The sequence below is a fragment of the Diceros bicornis genome, chromosome 11 (assembly GCF_020826845.1).
Source record: "Diceros bicornis minor isolate mBicDic1 chromosome 11, mDicBic1.mat.cur, whole genome shotgun sequence".
Taxonomy (NCBI): Eukaryota; Metazoa; Chordata; class Mammalia; order Perissodactyla; family Rhinocerotidae; genus Diceros; species Diceros bicornis.
Window position 1 is genome coordinate 70,382,300 of NC_080750.1, and position 20,732 is coordinate 70,403,031.

General features: G+C 51.5%; 1 protein-coding gene across 2 annotated transcripts in view; it reads right to left on the reverse strand.

Moving 5' to 3' along the window:
* Positions 1-16,539, reverse strand: part of SLC25A37 (solute carrier family 25 member 37) — a 37,289-nt gene extending 20,750 nt beyond the window's left edge. The window contains exon 1 of one of the 2 annotated variants that reach the window (XM_058550511.1): positions 16,223-16,539. In XM_058550511.1, the coding sequence (XP_058406494.1) occupies positions 16,223-16,432 (210 nt within the window). In that variant the 5' untranslated portion in view covers positions 16,433-16,539. Of the gene's footprint in view, positions 1-6,480; positions 6,548-16,222 lie in introns of those variants that run through there. The other variant, XM_058550513.1, reaches the window with a different exon arrangement.
* Between the last annotated feature and the right edge of the window lie 4,193 nt (positions 16,540-20,732).

Here is a 20,732-nt window from a genome sequence, read left to right on the forward strand (position 1 = left end):
GTGCCTAAGGGAATGGCAGGAACCTTCAGTCATGGGCGAGACTTCACGGTGGCTGAAACCCTCCTTCTGGAAAGAGTGAGCTCAGGGGTACGATCAAACCGAAGCCGTCTGCTGAGAAGGGTTTCCAGAAGTGAGACAAGGAGATTGGCACCAGGGACGCCAGTGAGTGGCCAGACTGAGGCAGCCTCAATTTGGTAAAACAAGAGGGTCGTTCTACCAAAGATTCTCCCTCCCTCGGAGACGTCAGTGCACAGCAGGGGGCTGGGGATGGCAGAGCAGGCAGAGAGCCCTTGCCTTCAAGGAGTTTACAGTCTAGTGGCGGAGGGAAAGAGTAAACCAAACACCAGACAGAGACAAAATTACTCTACAGGTCATGAAACAAAGTAGAAGGCGAAGGTGCTATGAGAGCAAAGGCAGGGGACGTGATTCAGATTTGAGCAGGGGTCCTGGAAGTGACTTTGAAGCGGAGGCCCGAAGGCTGGGGGGCATCAGGGAGGTGAAGCCTAGGGGAACAGGGCTGCCTGGGGGCACAGGACAGAGGCCCTGAGAAGGCTGGTGTCGCTGGCAGCATGTTGAGTACGAGATGAGCCTGGAAAGAGGCAAAAGGACAGCGCCCACGCTGACCCCTGGAAACCGCCACACAGGAGGGTCGTTTTTACCCTTCATGCTGTTTCAGTCGCTGGGTCCTGACCTCCTGCCTCGGATTTGTGAACAAAGGAGAAGCAGGGGTGGGAATGGGGTGAAGGAGTAAAACAGGAGAACGTCTCTCACCGTGAAACCTAACGGAAGCGCAAACCACGGGGAGTGACGGTGGTCCTGTCACCATGCGCTTCCCAAAGTGAGGCGCAGCTCCCCCACCCTGGCACTCCCACCAACGCTGGCCCGAAATGCTCAGGCCACTGGGCTGACCCCATCTGTGTTGCTGGCAACGCCGGGTGACCTTGGCCACTGGGCTGACCCTTGGATGACTCAGCTTCCTGGTAGTGCACTTGTAAAAGGTCCCCAGCAGGAAGGAGCCAGACAGCTATAAACAGGGCCTTCCAGAAGCATCTGCTACACGTCTCCCCTTGATTCCAGGGTGGGGCCGTGGCCATTCAGCATTTCTGGAGTTGCCTGAATGAATAGTTTGCAGTTTTAAGTGTTGTAGTTGGAGGTTTCCAGTAACTTAAACCAACTATCATTTCTCGGCAAGCACTTGGGACGCAAGAGCCCCACACAGTATCTCAGCAGCTGGCTTCTCGCCCTGCTCCTTAGCGCCCGGTGGAATTCCAGGGCAGGGCCTCCCCAGCCTCCTCCTCAAAGCAGAGGGGCTTGTAAGTCTACACTTTACATTCAAACTTAAAAGAAGGTGCCCCAAAGTGACACTGCCCCATGGAAACAAGGAGTGGAAATGTTAGAACTGCAAACTTCCTAGGAGACCATTTAGTGTTAGCTCCAGCTTGCCATTTTACAGATGAAAAGACTGAGACTCAGACACATCAAGTGCTTTTCCCAAGGTCACTCAGTTAGCGGCCTCTAGTCACCTTAATCTAATTACAATTTACCCTAAAATGCAAATACAAATGTTCTACGTGTGCATATACAGAAAGAGTCCACTTTTGCCTCAATTCTCCACATTTCATTCCCTGCCCTCCTCACGCAAGGATGCCCTGATGGCCAATTCTGGGTTGACAAAGCTTCTCCCTGTCCCTTAAACTCTGATTGCTCAGAGATCAGAAATCTGTTTTCAATTTAAAGCAGCTTCTGGAAAAAGTCCAGCTTTGTAGTAACTTTCGGTTTTTAGGGTCTGAAAGAGAATTTCAGAAAATTTCTTATGATTGGAATATCAGAAAATACAAAAGACCCTTGGAAGAGACACTCAAGGGAAGTTTAAAACAAGAATTCCGGTTTTTTTTCTTATTGAGGTCACACTGGTTTATAACATTATATAAATTTCAGGTGTACATCATTATATTTCGACTTCTGTATAGACTGCATCATGTTCACCATCAAAAGTCTAGTTTCCATCTCTCACCATACATATGTGCCCCTTTACCCCTTTCACCCTCCTCCCGCCCCGTCCCCTCTGGTAACCACCAATCTGTTCTCCACATCTATGTTATAGAGAGAATTCCTATAGTAGGTCAGGGAAAGCATCATCAGCTGGCCCACTCTCAGAAGCCTGTGGAGGGAACAGTGCTCATTCCAAGGAAAAATGGAACCTGCTGCCACCATGACAAACTGCAGTTTCAACTCATTCTCCACCTCCTTCTGAAACTTGAAAGATTTTTTTGGAAGCTAAGAGTCATTCCCACTTGTCAATTTTTCCTTATTGTTATATGGTTTTTACAATGCAAGGTCATTTCTGAAGCTGGTATTCTTGACTCTCTAAGGGCTAACTATAAATCTTCAGCAATTTTCTGAGTAAAGTTCATCTACTACTTTGCCCTTCCTGGCCTGCATAAATACACATACATTAATTCCGTGACTGTCTGAGGAGCCAGGATTCAAGGGAAAAAAAATGTGTAAACACAGTTACATTAAAAGAGAGCTCTCCAGGCTCACTCACACTTGAGGTTTTTAACTCTTTTGATGACAACCCTTGTCCCTCAACAGGGCATTCTCCATGGTGTTAACTTAACCAGATCAAATCTTTGCTTCTATCCCGACTGTTTTTTCTGGGTAACAGCTCGGTATTGACTAACAACGCTGAGAAAGCTCACACACGTCCTCCTTCAAAACACCCAGCACACAGATTTAGTAACAAAGACCTCTGTGCCAGGGGAATCCATGGACACAGAAATAGAGGGCTGGCCTTGGGGTCAGCCAGTTCTTGCTGATGTCACCAGACTGGCCTTTTGGAGAAACAAGACTCAGTTTCCAGAAGCTTTGAGATCCAGGAGCTTCTGTCTAAACCCTGGACTAATACAGATACCAGGAGAAAAACCCTCAGGAGCCCAGTTTCAGGCCCTTTATCAAAATCACTGGAGGCCAATGGACAAGCCCTGGAAACTGAACCCTCTGCGTTTTATAGGAGGCTCCGCCAGAGATAGAAAGGCTAAAAGGGAAGAGAGGACAGGAAAAATGTTCAGCTATACAGTTGCCTTTGAAAAGAGACAAGGAATGACACACAAATCTGAGTGTCAAGAACAGGTCCTAGTGCTATGGGGCTCCAGAGAGACCTCTGTCCTTTGGAAAGCACAGTGGTCACCTACACTGTTTGTCAAGTCCCTCTTGTCATCCTACAAACCATGACCTGGGTCAGTAAATGTCACTCAGGCAAACCCTAAACCTCTACAAATCACATGACTGCATTTAATTTTTAGCCACTTATCTGGCTGCTGCTCCAGCTGGCACTTGCCACTAATGCCACTCATTAATTATAAACCAATTATGAGCAGAAATGCCTTTGATATGACAGCTCTCCTGCCCGCCTCCTCATTTCCGTTTCCTCTGGTCTTCAGCTCTGCAGTGAAAGTTCCCACCCAGGGAGGAGGCTGGGCTTCCACGGAAGCCAGCAGGCGGTCGCTTGGTGGCCAAATAGGGAATTAAAATTTCAGGGCAGTGGGGAGAAGAAGGAGGAAAAGCAGGAGCAGCAGCAATTTCGGAACAGGGGGGCAGGTCCCACCTGGAGGCCCTGGTGTGGTGACCCCAAACCACGAAAACTTTCTCAGCTGATACTTCTGTCAGAAAGCTCAGCACATAACCCCAAAATCAGAGTGTCAGGGGGTGCAGGGGTCCTGAGACTCACCAGGCACCTTGGGGACAGGCTGTGACATCCTAGGGGACCAAGAGATTCATATGGTTTTTTCTAACATCTAGGTCTCCTTGGGTCTAGATATCAATATTGAGATATGATTTCCTCGAGGGGCCCTTCCCTGACCCCTCCTGACGAGGTTCAGGTTCCCCGAGGACAGGTGCGTCACCCCCTCCAGGAACGATTCATCCACATGTCTGCCCTCCCTGCCCGACAGGGACCCCTGGGGGAGAGACCGTGAAGGTGTCAGCCTCCCGGTTTCCTGGTGCCCAGCACATGTGGTCACACCCCATATGTCCCACTCCTTAATTTAGTCATTGAGTGAAGTCCAGGGAATGAAGTCGCGTTTTCGCAAATGCCTTTCAGCTCCTTCTTAGAAGAGACATTTCAACGAATCAGGCTAACACGAGCCAACATTTAGCAAACAAGCCATGGACACAGTGACTAAGGAAAGAAGCTGTCTTGGTTCCGTTAAAGACACACCCTGGGTTCACCTCTTCCACCTGCACACATGTATACACACACCAGCATCTTCTTTCCTTTGGAAAGGCTTCCCTGCCTCGCCATCTGACTTCTTGGATCTTATCACCAGCCAACCACCCCACTCCTTTAATCCAGGCTCTCGACAGCCCCAGGACACCCGGGGGACATCCTCTATTCCAGGGGAGCAGAGCACAGCAAGTCAGAGGCAGTGCCCGGGGTGTTCCAGTTCCCAGCAAGCCTGACTGGAAGCTTCCTGCAGCTTCCCACCCTCCACCTTCCAAGCCTACTGCCAGGTCCAGGGCAAGGCGAGGCGCCAGCAAAACCCTCAATGTGAGCAGCGCGGGGAAAGGAGGACCGGGGACCCTGAGACAAAGTCATCTGCGTCCTGTGTCCTTCTCCACTTACTTTTCTATGTCAGCAGTCGTGAGCAAACAAGGCCACCAGAGCTGGGAGGGACCAAAGTGGGAAAGAGAGGCAGCACACACACATAGACATGCTCAGGACAAGGAGCCACTTCCCTCGTCCCCAGCCTCATCTGCGTGGCACTCAAAGGGGCAGACTCACTTAAAAAGTAAAAGTGAGCAAATGAAATGATAACCCACAAAGATGAAGGGGCCCTAACTGCCCCGGGCACACGCTGTCTCCCTGCAGGTGGCCTGGTCCTGCCTTAATCACAGCAGCTGTGTGTGCAGCTCCTCTCATCACCGGTCCCATATTATCAATTTTAAATGTATTTCTGAGCACACTTGGAGTAGAATTGGCTCTTCCTCATTACCTGGCTAAGGGGTGGCAGCAGATGGCCACCTTGGTCTTGACTCAACAGATGGGAGACACTGTAAGGAGAGAGGTTAAGTGCCCGAGGCCGCGGGCAGCTGCGGGGAATCCTACAGTCACTGGAACAAGAGCCTGTATTTTCCATTCCAAAGAGCTAACCTTACCCCTTTAACAGGATCCCAGTTTGATAATAAAAACCATGACCTGGCACCTGCAGAGAGCTTTATACTTTTTAAACAGTATAAAGGTTTGTTCACTGCAAACCTGGCTCTATTTTCTTACTAAATGCAGTGAGTAGACCTGAAGGGGAGGCAAGACAGGAATTGTTACCCCTTCCCATTTAAGACGAGAAACTGCAGCCCTAGCAGACCAAGGAACTATGATGCAGTGCTCTTCTCAACAGGTCATTTTTATGCTGTGGTCTGGAAAGGAATCTTCAGGCCAATCCAAAAGCAAATCACTATATTGAGTCCAACTTCAACTCCCTGCTGAAATGAGAAGGTGCCACAGCAGCCACAATTTGCTCCAGGGAGAAAAGACAGAGCCAAAAATATCCTGTCACAATAACCATTTGTCATCATCCCCTTGCCCTCCATACTGGAGTATTTGACCAAGAAACTCCTACCTATATGTTAGAGCCCCATGTTCTGTGCCACACTTTAATTTCCTGCTGGCACTTCCTCAACTCCAGTTCTTCCCTCCCAAGAATACAGTGGGGGCCCCATCATCTCCTCTCTCAGAACCCAGCTCAAGGGCTCTGTCGCCATTAACACCTAAGTGTGCACCCCAGCACCTCACCTGCTTGCTCCCACCTGATTCTCTTCCTTGAGTCTCCTCCTTCAGCTCTTAGGTAGCAGAAAAAGGCCCGAGTTCCAGGGCATGTTATTTTTCCAAAGCTCAGTTTCCTCATCTATGAAATGAGAAACAGCCCTGCCTTTTCTCACCTTCAAAGGAGAGCTAAGAGGATCAAATGACAAAATAGAGGTTGAAACAGTACAAAAATACTGCAATATACAATTCTAATAGCAACACACAAGCACAACCAGGCATTCAAGTAATAACCCTTTTAGAAATGACAACAGGAGCTAATAGTAACTGAGTGCTTACCATGAACCTGACATTATCCTGAACATTCGAGGTGTATCATAATTAATTCTCAGAGCAACACTCTGAGGTGGCTACTGTTATTATCCCCGCTTTACAGATGAGAAGAATAAGGCCCAGAGAGGTTTCAGTAACTTGACCAGGCAGTCTGCCCCAGAGCCTGCGCCCGAACCTGAACCGTCTCCTCTTAGTCATTAAGCACATTGCCTCTGATACAATCTGTCATTAGCTGGGCACGTGAAGGTTTTCAGAAGCCGCCCACAGACGTGGTCCCACCTGAGCTTCTCCACAGCCCCAGCCAGCAGGTAAGCAGAGGCTGTCAGTCCAGGAGACCAATGTTAGTCAATTAGACAAGGAGACACCAGCCCAGAGAAACAACTCACCCATGGTTTCAAAGCTGGTTAATGGCGGGACCAGGATTTGAATCGATGGGGCCTCCCTCCAGCCCCCCGCCCCGTTCGCTGCCCTTTCCAGGGGCCTCAACGTCAGCACAAGTCTGACACACACCCCTCCCCAGCCCCCACCAACAGCAGCGCCTCAAATGCAGCCTTTATGGCCGTGCCAGGAACAAAAGCTGTCGGTACAACGAGAGACCAGGTCAGAGCCTTTTGCCAGCCAGACCCCAGGGCACCACGGCTTTCTGCGTCTCTCACTGGATGTGTCCAATGGATCCAGAGGCGGGCGGGCCCAGAGGAAGTCCTCTCGGTGACATGAAGCTGCAGTCCCTCAACCTGACCCACAATGGCCAGACGTTTCCTAAACCCGTTATGCAACTCTTGCTTCAACCAAGCTGCTGCTGGGATCTCTATTTCAACACGTTGTTTTCTTTTCAGAGAGAAAACATGAATGTGAAACCATAACACCTCTTAGTGACCAGACAACGGCCCTTCCCGTTACTGGTAGGGTGGGGGATGTTTTCAAAGGCACCTTCTGTGAGCCAATTTCAGCTTCCAGAATGACTAACAACCTCAAGAGCGAGGAAGAGGATGGGGGGGGGAGGGCGGGGTTTGTACAACTGAGGGCCACTGTCTCCTACTGGGGAAGGAGCCAATTCAAGACTGCCCAACAGAGAAGCCCAGAATGATGCTTCCCAGCAGGCTCCAGACCTTCAAGATGGCAGCTTGAGCCCTTCTGAGTCGAGACACCCCAGACCTCGTGCCCACGGAAAGTAAACATCAAGTTGAGCCACTCTTCTCTCCAAAGGGAGCCAGGCCTGTGGCCTAAGCTCACTGTCTAATAATAGGGAGCATGTCCTGGGAACAGGGACCAGGACTTATTTTTGTTGCCCAGTGTCTAGCACAGAGCCTGGCAGGGAGGGCTCTCAGTAAGCATGGAACGAATGAGGTGGGTAGCCAGATTAATTAGCAGCCTCGTCCCGGTATAACGGTGGCTTGCAGGTTCCATCGCAAAACAAGAACAAACAAAAGGACTGAGAAAGTCTTTTTGTAGCCAAGATACATTACGGATTCAAAAACAATGCAAAACAAAATAAAAACTAACATTTGTTTAATAGCAGGTTTTAAAGCACTTTTTTTCACATCTCTTTAAACAACTGTGCCTTCATTCATTCAACCAACGGTCACAGAATATGTTTACGTGTCACACCTGGTAGACGAGTCAGAGAGGAGGGTCTGGGTCTCTGTGCGAGGTGATGCAGCTTTATGCTGAAGGCCATGGGGACAGCTAGGGGAGTGCTCGGTGGAGAGAGATACCCAAAGTGAAGCAGACGCTGGGGCTGCTCCTCGGCCCCCGGACAGGCTCTGCAGCACTGTGGAGAACAGCCTGGATTTGACATTCCAAGCAGCGAACCTCACCCCTTTCAGAGGATCCCAGTTTGATAACAAATACCATGACCTGGCACCTGCAGAGAGCTTAATACTTTTTCAACTGTGTTGATTGCAAAGCTGGTGGCATTTTCTTCCTAGATGAATTAAGTAGACCTGAAAGGTGGGCCGGTCGGGCATCATTACTCTTCCCTATTTAAGAAGAGAAAACTGCAGCCGCCCAGGAGGCTGGAGGGCTCTGCGGTGGGAGTGAGCAGGACCAGCTATGAATGATTTGCAGTAATTCATTCAACCAATATTTAACTGAGCACCTACTACCTGCTGGGGACTGTTTCTGAAAACGGTTATGCACCAGAGACCAAAAGAGCAAAATTCCTGCCCATTCGAAGGAGGGGAGACAGACCATAAACAATATAAGTAATGATATAAACGTGAATAAAATACCTAAACAATACAAATAATAAATATAAGTAAATGGTATTATGTGTTAGAAGGTAACAATGCCGCGGAGAAAAACAAAGCAGGGCCAGGCAATAGGGAAGTATGGGCGAGGCAGGATGTACACTCAACTGTGACTCGGGTGGTCCAGGGAGCTGTCAATGGAAAGGCGACGGCCAAGTGCCCTGAACCAAGGAAGTAGCAGGGGGAGAGAGAAGAAAGCAAATTCAAGCCGTACTATAGACGCAGAAAGGGACAGGTCTTGGAAGTATATGGGGAGGGGGCTGAGTGGGCAGGGGCGAGAGAAAAGCTGAAGGCGATCACCAAGTTTCTGAGGGCGGGGTCCAGGCCAAAGGGCAGGCCCGAGGGGAAGGCAGGAGTCCATGTTGGACATCCTGGACACCAAGGTAGCCAAGTGGAGAGGTCTGCAAGGCAAGTGGATACCCAGCTCCCAAGAGACAGGACCAGAGACACTCATCTGCAACGTGTGAGTTATCAGGACCAGGTGGAAACTGAGACACGTGTCCCGAAGGAAGAAAGAGGGTGGAGGGCAGAATTCCGAGGAAGACCAGGAGGCTGCCCTTATCATCAGAGGGGCCAGGAACACAATGACTGAGCTGATCAGCGAGGAGATCCCTAACTAGCAGCCTCCATGAGTTTTCAGCAGAGTGGCGGCACAAAAGCCAGAGGCCTAAGGGTGACAAGGTGAGGAAGTAGACACCAAGTGTCAACATGTTTCATAACATTTGTTATTTTAAGGAGAAAAAATCCTCAGGGCACATGGGATCAAGGTGAGAGGTCTGGGGTTCATTATTTAAGATGGGACAAGTTTAGAAGGTATAAATGCTTTTAAGAAGGAACCAATGGGAGGGAAGGCTAAAGATACTTGAACTAGATTAGTCAAGAGAGATGACCAAAACAACTACCACCATGACCATTTACTGAGAACTTGTGCACCAGGCACTGCAGCAAGAGCTTTACTTACCTGCCTCATTTCATTCTTTCAACAACCCTATGAGGTAGGTCTCAGTATTAACATGCCTGCTCTGCAGACAAGAAAACTGAGCTTAGAGAAGTCAAGTAACGTGCCCAGCTGTGGAGCCAGGATTCAACTCCAGGTGTATGTGGGTGGTTCCCACACAGCACCCTTCCCTGCCCCCGCTGGTTCCCCTTAGAGGAAGGAAGGACCCTCTCACCTTACAGAGGAGGAGGACAGGACGGCACTCGAGTGGAAGGGCAGTGACAGGGAGCCGAGTTTGACTGGGTCCTGTTTTCTCCATGAACTAGGAAGCAAGATGCCATCCTGGGGCTGAAAAGGGTGCAGGGGTGGAGGTTTAAGGAGCAAGAGCATCGTGTGAAGGAGCTGCAGAGGAGGATAGAAGCAGCTCGGCTGCTCAACGGACCGGTGGGCTGTCCAGGATCAGGGTACGGGCAGGCCAGTGTTAGAAGAACGCAAGGCAGACAAACCGAGGGCCCGAGAGTGGCTGCAGTGATGGGCCCTGGGGTCCAGGCGAGATGAGGAAGACACGGATGGGCTGAGAGGGGGGAGAAGAGGCAGGAGACCCAGCACAGCGTGGCTGTGAGAAAGCTGTGGCCAGGCTATGAGATGTCTGAATTTAAGATTTCAGAGGTGGAAAGGTTCTAGGTTAGGACAAGACACCATGAAGGTAAAAGCCATCAACCTGAGGGAGGGACAGAGAGGATCTGGACATTAGTTGGCTGGTGACCAAGCGGGGACGTTCTCAAGGTGATGACAGGATCTGTGGTGGAGAAGCAGTCTGTGAGCCAGACACCCAAGTCCGCAGAGAATAAGGGAAAGTGACTGTATCATATTGAAGACAAGGACAATGACAATGAGGTCTGACACCTAGAGAGCACTCACTACCCAGCAGGCACTGTTCAGGTGCTTTAAGGACTGAATCCGCACAGCCACTCTGGGACATCAATACCATCTTCTCCCCTTTCCACAGATGGAGAAACTGGGCACAGAGAGGTGAAGAAACTTGCCCAAGGTCACACCCAAGTGGGAACTGGGCACCGTCCACGCAGTGTGGCTCAAGGGTCCACGCCATTCGCTCTTCTGCCTTTCGGCATGAGAAGTCAGACTGGAGTCTGAGTTGAGTGGATGACAGAGAGAGAAGAGGGACCGCCACTGGTGGGAGTGGATGGCAGGAGCCTCAGAGGGGAAGGAGAGGTAGATGAGAGGGTGGTCGAGTCACGGAGAGAGGGCAGCAGCCCCTCCCCTACCCCCAGCCCAAGGGTGCCTGGGTTTGAGCTGAAGGGAATCATCCTTCCTTGAGGGGCCTTGGGGAAGTGGTGGCCTCAGGAGAAGAGCTGGATTTCCATCAGGACTGGAGGTGGAAGGAAGCCTGGGTGAGGATGTAAGGGAGCTTGTTACAAGGAACTTCCACAGGGTATGACGAGAAAACAAGGGAAGAAGGAAGCAATGGAAAGTTGGGTCAGGAGAGAGAAAGCAGGAAGAAAATTAGTATCTGCATTTTATAGATAAGGAAATTAGAACTCAGAAAAGCCAAGTGTCCTGTCCAACCAGTAAGGCAAAGACTAGGATCTCAATCTCCAGAAAATAGTTCTCTGAGGGTGAGAAAACCCAGCTCCGAAGGAGCCTGAAGGAAGGTTTACAGTTAAACAAAGAGAAAGTGACTAGATACCTCCCTCCTATGAAAACTGTCAGCCGTGAGCATTCAAGGCAGAGGCAGGGAGGACAGGCGGGCTGTGGGAAGGACTCACAAGGCCGCGGGATAGAGGGCTCCAGCAGACGGCCGCTGTACAGGCGCGCCTGCCGCCAGCACTGACAGGCCAGGCAGCTCGCCGAAGGTTAAAAACAGACGAAAAAGAGAAGGAAAGGTTGGGTACTAGGAGAGATATGAAAAGAGCCAGAAGGTTCTGCGGTTCCAGAGAGACCGCCAGAGGCTTCTACACAGGTCAGTTCATCCAGTGGGTCAGGGAAAGGCCACCCTCCTGAAGGTGGGGGTCAAGACTCCAAGCTGAACAAAAAGAGAAAGTGGGACTCAAGTCCAGAGATGGGTCACTGCTCCAAAGAACAATGGGACAAAAGCCCTCGTGAATGAGACGGCCACAGGGAGCTAAAACGTGCCCGGAGAGAAACCAGGAAGAGGCAGGGGACACGTGCTCCACCGAGCACAGCCCTCCCTTCCATGTGACACCCCCCACCCCCACCCCCCGCCCCACGTGACACCTCTGAGTGGTTTAAACAACGCCACCAGTTAAATCCCACATTAAGCCCCAAGTGCCTCCCCTATTGAGGAGCTGAGGCCGCCTACTGCCCACTGCAGTCCTTGGGGCTCCAGCCTACCCCTCCCCCATTTCCGGGCAGAGGGGGCCAGTGGCAGGCAGGGAAGTGGCCATGTGGGGGCCAAGTGCTGACTCTGGGCTGGGTAAGATCCCTGTCCCCACCCCGTCAGCCGCAGGCCTGCGGGGCACAGATTCCGCCGCCCAGGGCTATCAGCACAGGGCCTGGGAGTTCATGAAACAGAGACTAGGGCAGATGTTCCAGAGCACCCCTTTTTTGACTCCACGCCCCTCCCAAATCCACCTTTTAGAGAAGCACCTCCCACTGAAGAAGGACAGAAAAGAAGGGAGGAGGGATCTGAAGGAGACAAGACAGGGGAAGGGAGACAGAAAATCACTATAATTTTGTTGCAGGAACTAGAGCAATTTGGGATTTCACGCCCTTTTGAAGCTGAATGGCATCAACTGTACTGTACTTTGTTTCGAAAGCGCTGAAGTGGGTGGGAGGGGACTCCCGCAGCTGCCTTCACCCCCCACCCCCACCCCCAGCACCCTTCCTACCAGTCAGCCTGCACTGCTGGGACCACGAGGAGCAAACTCAGGAGGAGGAAAGCCGGGCTGCCCTGGCACCTGCCTGGCTCCCGGCTGCTCAGAGCTCCGCAGGGCCAGCCACGGAAAGCCCCACGGCCACCCCGAGGCTTCCAGCTGGCTCAGCAGCCACCAGCGCCCAGAGAGAAGGCCAAGCTCGGCTGTCCGTCCGCACGGTGGTGCCTGCCATTCCTTCCCACTCTGGCCGGGAGGGAGGGCTTCTCCTAGCAGAGTTAAAGGACAGCATTTCCCCACAAGCAGAGCAAGAGAAGGGCTGTGAAAGGGTCAGCGGAAGTTCCCTCGCTTCAAATCTTTCCTGTTTTCTTTTGCTCCTGCTTTCACCACCACGGGACTCAGCATGGTCTCCGAGTGGTGTGCCTAATCTAGTTGGAATTTCCTCCTCCACCCACCTGGCATTCTCCCCACAGTCTTGAGCACTCTCGACCAGGGGTTCTCACACCCACCCCCAGTGCTGGTCTAGGCGACCACACCACTCGCCACTTGGAGGACCAGGAAGAGGCCCGTGGAAAGCCTGCTGCACAGCCCCAGGTGGAAAGGAATAAGTAATCGCTACCAATTGCTCCTTCCCTTGGTACAACCACGGAGGCTCAGAACTGATGGAGAAAGCCTGCAGCCGAGGCTCACAGCACGTGGCCCTTTACAGGTTAGTGAGCACTCAGATCTTACCACCGTGAGACTAAAAGAGGAAGAGACGAAGGAGCAGGAGAGTTGCCAAAGGCCTTCACACACCCATTTAACAATCGCAGGCTGTTGATTGCTGGAGCTCGAGGCCACTGGTGATCATTAGGTTCAGTGGTTCCCATACTTTTTTGGCCATGAGCCCCAGCCAGAAGTGCATTTACACAGCCACTCAGGGAACACACATACACACAAAACCCAAACAGAATTTCATGGAGCAACACTTCTTCTTACTGCATGCCATGCACACTTGTATTTTGCATTCTCACCAATCTGTCTTTTTTAAAACACTGATCAGTGGGATCAGGTCACAACCCATAGTTTGAAAAACGCAAGTCATTAAAGTGACATTGGGGAGGTGGCATGGGACTTCATTGGAAAGTGTATTTAGTAAACATGTATTTTGTTAGCAAGGCTAGCTTCCTGCACTTATCACCACAAAACCAAGCGGCTTGTCAGGCTCAGTGCTGAAAGCACCCAGCCCTGAGCTCCCTGGTCCACACTATCTAGGACAGAAAAACTGGAAAAAGCAGGCCGACCCCACACTCCCATTTAACTTCACAAGATCAAAGTTAAAAATGTGTGCCTTATAAAATCAAAGAAAAATTTTTTTTCTTACAGGATATGATTTACATTATTTGGCTTCAGTTGTAATAATTATTTGAAATTTCAAGTAACATAGAAGACAACGGATGTTCTGTGTTCACAGAAAGAGGGACAGGTTAAAAATGGGGAGAAATACCGAACCAGTCCACAGCCCCATTTTACAGTGACACAACTAAGGCACAGAACAGTGCCTAAGGTATGAAGCAAGTTGGGGGGAGGGGGGCTTGAAACCCAATCCAGGACTCCGGACTCCATTACTCACAATCACTATCATCCAAAATATTTACAAAGAACACAGTGAGGTCTCCCCAAGTGAAGCATTTCCACACCTGACGCATGGATGCATCCCTGATATCTGGGTACAGACAACTGACCCTGGCACTCTGCTACAGCCTCCCCGGGGTCATTTAACGGGGCTCACACCACTTACCTCTCTCTATGCCTGTTGTCTCAGCTGAAAAATGAAAAGAATAATCCTTGCTACTCCTTCCATGAAAGCAGGAGTAAAAAAGCAGAGGTGCTTTAAAACCAAACCTGCACGCTCAAAAACAGAAGAATTCCTAAGGGTCGTTATTCGGGGTCAGAGTTAGAATCCCAGAACTTAGAAGGCCTTACTGGTTAGCTAACCCAAGCCTTCATTTTACAGTCAGGCCCCATAGAGTGAGTGACTTGTTTAGGACAGCCGGACCAGCTCCTCCTACCACACACGCCCTGCTAACCTGTCCACAGGTGACAGCTGCTACGGAGAGGAATACTAAGTCTACAGTGACGTCTGCACCAAAACACACCAATAACCAGGGGCGGGAGGAAACTACACAGATTACACAGTTTAAACACGTGAGATGAGTGCCTCTCTAGAGTGTCACAGGGAGCTCGAAAGGCATGACTAATTATTTGTAATCCTAAAGACAAGCTCTGAACCAAACTCACAGCAAAGAAGGCCAGGGCCTCAGAAGTGGTATATAGCAGTTCCTTGATGGAACATTCATCTCTGCCACCCAGTGGGCCCGGTGCCTGCTCAAATGACATCTCCCTGCTCCTAACTTTCCCCAGTCTGTCTGAGGGACTTGAGACAGCAGCTTCAAACATGGGGAATTTTATTACACCTGAGGGATTCTTACCTCTACAGATGCCACCTGGTATCTGTTCAGGGTCTTTCCTGGAGGAGCCTTGAAAACCTAAGACATGAGATCTCTCCCATGCCCTCCAGAACCCTGGCAGGCAAGGACCATTCATCTAATTCCCACTGGGATGCTGGAGGGACAGAAGGGGTGATGATGGTGCCGGCCCAGCAGCACAAACAAAGACTCGGGCTTTACCTTACTGCAATGGCCCCACTTTCTCTCACTGGACTTGTGCCCCTGCAGCCACTGACTGCCAGCTCTGAGAGCTGCCCAGGGCAGGGAAAACCCTTTGCGTTAGACAGTCTGGCCTTCACACTGCTCGTGCAGGGCCAGCATCAGCAACGAGATACAGCTGCTGGTGGGGGAGCTCTGTGGGCCCTGCCTAGAGAGGCCCCCAACCTCCCAAAGCACACTGGGGCTGGAGTCTGGGGTACAGGAGAAGCACGAGCCTCAGCAGTCTAACCCGTTCAGCTCTCTGTGCCTCAGTTTCCTCACCTGTTACTCCGCAGAGAGGCTGTATGAATTAGCTGAGTTACGCCTACAGAAGAGAGATGTGTCAGCACCCACAGCACTTCCCTGCATCGCTCTACCCTCTGGCCCTTCGCTGTCCTGAACAGGCTGACAGAGGGAAGCTCCAGCAAAACCCACCTGGCTAAAGCTGGCTCCTTACAGAAATGCACTGGAAACTCCCTGGGGAAGCGCACGGCAAAGTGAGCGTATTACAGGCCCCACAGTCAGGGCTGTACAGCACCACTTCTCCCTGTCTGCCTCCCTACAACAAAAGAGAAGGCAAATGTCACTGCCGGTCTCGAAGCCTCTCAGCTGCTCAGCTGCCCGAACTCCAAGGGAGGAGGTGCAGAAACCCTGAGAAAAGGGGATGGCAGAGGGCGTCGCTGAACCGGTACCCCCAAGAGAGCTGCCAAGAGAAGCCCTACCACTCCCACGCCCCGCAAACACCCGGGGAGCAGAAGCCACAAGCCAGGGCCCGAGGGCGCGCGGCCGGCGGGGCCACGTTTCTCAGCGCGAGCGTGGTTAGCGCTTCCCGGCGGCGAGCTCCCTCGGGAACGGCGCACGTGTGGGCAACCTCTGCCACCCCGCACCAGCCGGCGGACGCGTCTCGCCGCGGCTCGAACACCCTGCGCGCCAGCAGAAGCCGCGACGAACTGGGACCCCAAAATCCTCGGATCGCGAGGGTAGACGTGGTAAGACTGTGCAAAGCGGCACCGATCGCCTCCCTCTGGAACCCCGCCGCCGTCACCGAGGCCAGCAGCGCTCGCCACTTCTCCCCGGCCGCAGCGCCGCCAGCAGCCCGGCCCAGGAACTCGGCGGGAGCGGCGGTGCGGAGCGCCGGCTGGGGCACCCTCGTGGGCTCGGAGGGCGCCCCCGCAGCCCAGGCGCGCGGCGGAAGGGGCGGCGTGGCGCGCTCCCCGACGCCCCGGTTGCGCGCGCCAGCTCCTGGACAGAACTAGGGCGCCGCGCCCCACGCCTGCCGCAGCCCGGAGGAAAGCGTGGTTTCGGGGCGCTGCCCCAGGCTGCTCTTGCGCGGGATGCAAACGCACGCGCGCGCGCGCTCTCCTCTCTGCTCGCTCCGTCCCTAAAGTCTCCTCCTGCCTCACCTTCACCGAGTCTACCGGGTACATAATCGAGTGCTCCAAGATCCCGGCCATCGCTCCGGCTGTCATGTGGGTGGATAAGGAGGCGCTGGTCGGCAGGTTCTCATAGTCCTCCGACCCGGCGTCCTTGCAGCCGCCGCCGCCATCTCGGCTGTCCCCATCCATCCTGCGCCCCACAGCCTGGCTCCCTACGCCGCCGCAGCGTAGCTCCATCCGCCAGCTCCGCGGGGCGCGGGAGGCTGCAGGAGGTGGGCAGAGAGGGGGAGGGGACGAAAAACTTCACTTAAAGTGGGAACCACCTCCCTGGTGCCGCGGCGCCTGACGCCATGGCGGGCTGGGGTGGAGCAGAGGGGCCCCAGACACCAATCACTGGAAAAGATGAGGCCGGCCGCGGCCGCACCATTGGTGTGCGGGACAGTGGGGACCCGCCTCCCTGTGTGACGTCACGGTCCAGTGCAATTTCCAAGCAACCGGATGGGGGCGAGAGGAGACGTTGGGGTGTCCCGGAAAGTTGTACTACCTTGAGGGTGGTGCTGCCTCGGTTGGGGCAGGCAGGGGACCGGTCACTGGGGAGGGTCAGTCGGGCCGCAGGGGGGATACGCTTAGAGCCTAAGGGCGATCAGGAGCAGCGGCTCAGGGAAAATCTGCCCCCAGAGTTCGGGGTTTTGCAAACAGTATTGCTCAGCAATCTTTGGCATTCCTATGGCCTGGAAGGGGAGGAAGATTCTGCGAACGTCGTTTATGGAGCAGTTGTGGTGGCTGGATGAGGCGGTGGGGGCGCATGTGGGGGTGGAGTGGAGTTCTAGAATTGAGGACACGGTGCAACACGAGGGCATTGCCGTAAAGAGAACAGTTAAAACTCAAGGACCTGCATGAGGCTGCTTTGTTGGGGAGAACACCCATTTATTCGAAATTTTTTTCCCTCACTGCAAACGCGTAATAGAGCTAAATTTGTTCTTCCTCTTATTCTCACAAAGGGGCCAAATCCACTCTGCCCTGGACTGACGAAGACAGTAAGCAGTAAGCAGGATAGAGCCCTTTGAGTGGGCACCTCCAGTGCATGCCCCGCGGGCTGATATGCGGCAAGATCTTTAGAGGCCTGGTCCCACGGAAGGATTCTTAAGTTCATCCCAAGCTAGCTTCTTAAATAAAGTGTAACCCAGGCTGCTTTATTTTAACCCAGATACTATTGCCTTGCCCCATCTGGGAGAAGCAGGAGGAATCAAAAAGTAGGGGAGTGACCTGTCTGTTTATGGAAGTCTCCATGAAAGCATGGCATCTGCACATCTCAGTGTGCACGTTCTGGGGCTGAAGACTTGGGTCTAGCTGATCATCTTCTACCGCACCAGACACCTTATCCAGAGAATGCTTCTGGTAAAGAAAGCTGGGCCTTGAGATATGAAAGGGTGGGGGAGAAGATGCTGCACCCATTCTTTGCCCTCACCCTGGGCCCAAGGTTCAGGTCACAGGAACCCACGCAGCTCTCAGGGATCTGAAATACAACGATGTGAGCACTGCCAATAGAGGCTTCAAGGCCAAGGGTACCATTTCCCCATTTTTGGTAGCTGCCAATAGTAGCTCCCAAGATGAGTGCCAAGGATGTGACAGATAAAAACAAGCTCTGTGTTTAGCGATTGCTAGAGAAAAATTTCCCTGCTTTTGCCACAGGTGATTTTTAAGAAATGTTGAACAAAAGCTGTTGATATTCATTTAAAAATGGATACCCTTTAACCAGTGCATATTAACCCATTGTCCCACTTCTGAGAATGTGACACAAAAGTCTGAATATGCACGAAGCTCTTCTTCAAAGCATTATTTATAGTAATAAGTCATTGGAAACAACCTAAATGTTCAACTAGAGAGGAATGGCTAAGTAAATTATGACACATGTATTAGTGAAATACTATGGGGCCACTAAAAATTGTGGTTATATTATGCAACAATATGGGGAATGACAATGATGCAACGTTAGGTGAAAAAACAAAACAAAATTCTCTAAACATTACTTTCACAAGATGTAAATATGCACATGGAAAGAGTGAAGCGGTCATTATGACAGTGACGTAGGATTATAGGTAACTATTTTTACTATATTTTTCAAATAACATTGGTATTATTTCTGTAATTTGAAAAATGAGAAGAATGAAACTGAATCATTCTTTTTAGAATATAATCTCCCAGTGGATAAGAAACCTTCTGAAGTTTGCAATAGTGATATTGGTGGAGAGAAGTCACCCTTTGGTTAGTTAAGAGGACTCTTGGCAAATGTGAACATGCCCATAATCTTCAGAGAAATAAAATTTTTTTTATTTCATTAAATAAATGTTAAACCAGAACCATTTAGAAAATCTTTGGAATGTTTATTATAAGTATTCAATACTTTTTCTCCCCATATATGGTAGATATGGTGGTTTGGCACTCAGCATCTATCTTAAACTCCTTCTTGTACTGCAGTGGCCAGAAAATTTTAAATCCCATTTCTCAGACTCCCTTGCAGCTAGGAGTCTAGATGTGAATTATATTCTGCCAATTAGATGAACTAGGGAGATCTGGAAGGTGGGATGGAGATAGAGGTCACCTTCCTGCTGTTTTGATGTTTTCTGCTGCCTAGCAAGGTCGTAGAAACTTGGGTTAGGAGCAGTTGCGGTGGGCAGTGGCTTCTCTATGGCAACACCATTGCAGTGTCGGGTCACCTGGTTCACGGGTATTAAGAGGCAATTGTGGTGGTGGGGGTGGCAACAGGGATGGTGGCAGCCTCCTGATCCCTGCACCATACCTTGAAAGTGGCCTTCCTCATCTTTGAGGATGTGGCAGAGGTTCTCTTGGGAAGACAGTTGGGTGGTATGGATCTGAGAGTTTATCCTTGGAGGCCCAGCCTAGAGTCAGCTCCTCCACTCCTTCCAACAATACATTGTATAGTAGCAAAATGGCATCGTAATGAAGGAGCCATTCCTGAATGTCAGAATACAGCAGCCATCCCTGTCCTAGACCTCTGCAGAAGGCCTGCTTGGAGAGGAGTGACATCCCAGACACCATAACCCAGTACTTTGGCCACACTGCCAACAAGTAGGGAGCAGCATGGAGACCCAGGAGCAGAGCAGTGATCCTCCCTTGTGGTGTGGGCCAGGACACTCAGAATGATTTGCTGGTTCCATTGGAGTCTTACGTCAAGTTCCTGAATGTTGAAGTTCTGAAGATGTCATCATACCACCCTGGCCCAACTGGGAGCTAAGCTCCACCTAGAAAGGGGAAGCTAGAGAGGGTGTAGGGTGAAGAGCACTTGACTTGGAACCACAGCCCTGTTCAAGCCCTGGGTCCACCATTCACTGGCTGTGTGGCTCTGGCTCATTTGGTTGGCATGCTTCCTAATCTGTTGACTGTGGACATTGATACTTAATACATGGTGAATGAAATATAGAAAAAAATAAAATAAAAGTTCATGGTGAAGTATATATGATTTTGGAGTGTTGGGAGGAAAGAGGACAGAAAGGAGTTATGGGTACAGAGGGAAGAGGTCTAGGCTTTCTCCAAAATCCTACTTTTTTCACAATAATTACTCTAGCTCTGACATCCACCCACCCACCCATGCAACACACAGATACATGAATAGCCTGCCCAGAATTTAGACAGTGCTGGGCCTCATGCTGCACCCAGCAACTCCTCACCAAAGAGGAGGCCCCACGCCGTGGACTGACTGCCGCTGGTAAGATGTCTCCTAGAGCACCATGTGTGTGGTGTGGGGGTGGGGTGCTTTCTGTCCTTCTTTTTGGCAATGTACACTCGTCTACATCCCAGTTAATGTTAAGTCAAGTTTATATGTTGGGAGGGCTGCGAGGGCCTGTGGACAGGCAGGGTCCCTCCATCATGTACATATCTGGTCCTGGAATCCCCGAATCTCTTGCTTTGCCAAGGACAGCACTGTGTTTCCTAAAAGCTCTGTCTGTCATTCATACTTAGGGATGAGTCTCCGCATGAGACAGAAGAAGAAATGGAGGGAAAAAGGTAGCCTCACTCTAGAGCCCCCATCAAATAGGGAAGGAGTAGGAGAGAGCCGTCAGGCGCAGAGCATGCAGAGCAGCCTCACTTTACCAGGCTTCCTTTAACACAGGGTGGTCCGGGCAAGGCTCAGAGCTGGCAGTTTAATCAGCAGGTTGAGAGAGGAGTGTTGACCTACTATCTCTCCCAAGACCTGCCTGTGCTCATGCTTGCACACCCTCTATGGCTTGCGTCCAATCGTCTGGTGTGATGTGGCCTGGGCCCACTGCTGTGAGACAGTCCCCTGACTCCTGTTCTGTGGACGCCTGTGCCATCCTCCTTAGAGCTGCCCCTGCACTTTCACTGACAAGACCCAACAATGCCAGCTGCCCCCTTGCCACGTCAGAGGCCATACTGTCTCTGCACTGCTGTCATGCCCACTGACTTAGGAGCCCACCCCCTAGCAGATGGCTCAAGGCTCCAGGGGTGGACAGAGGCAGTGGGCATGGGAGTGCTGAGGCTCCAGTGGAGGCAAAGC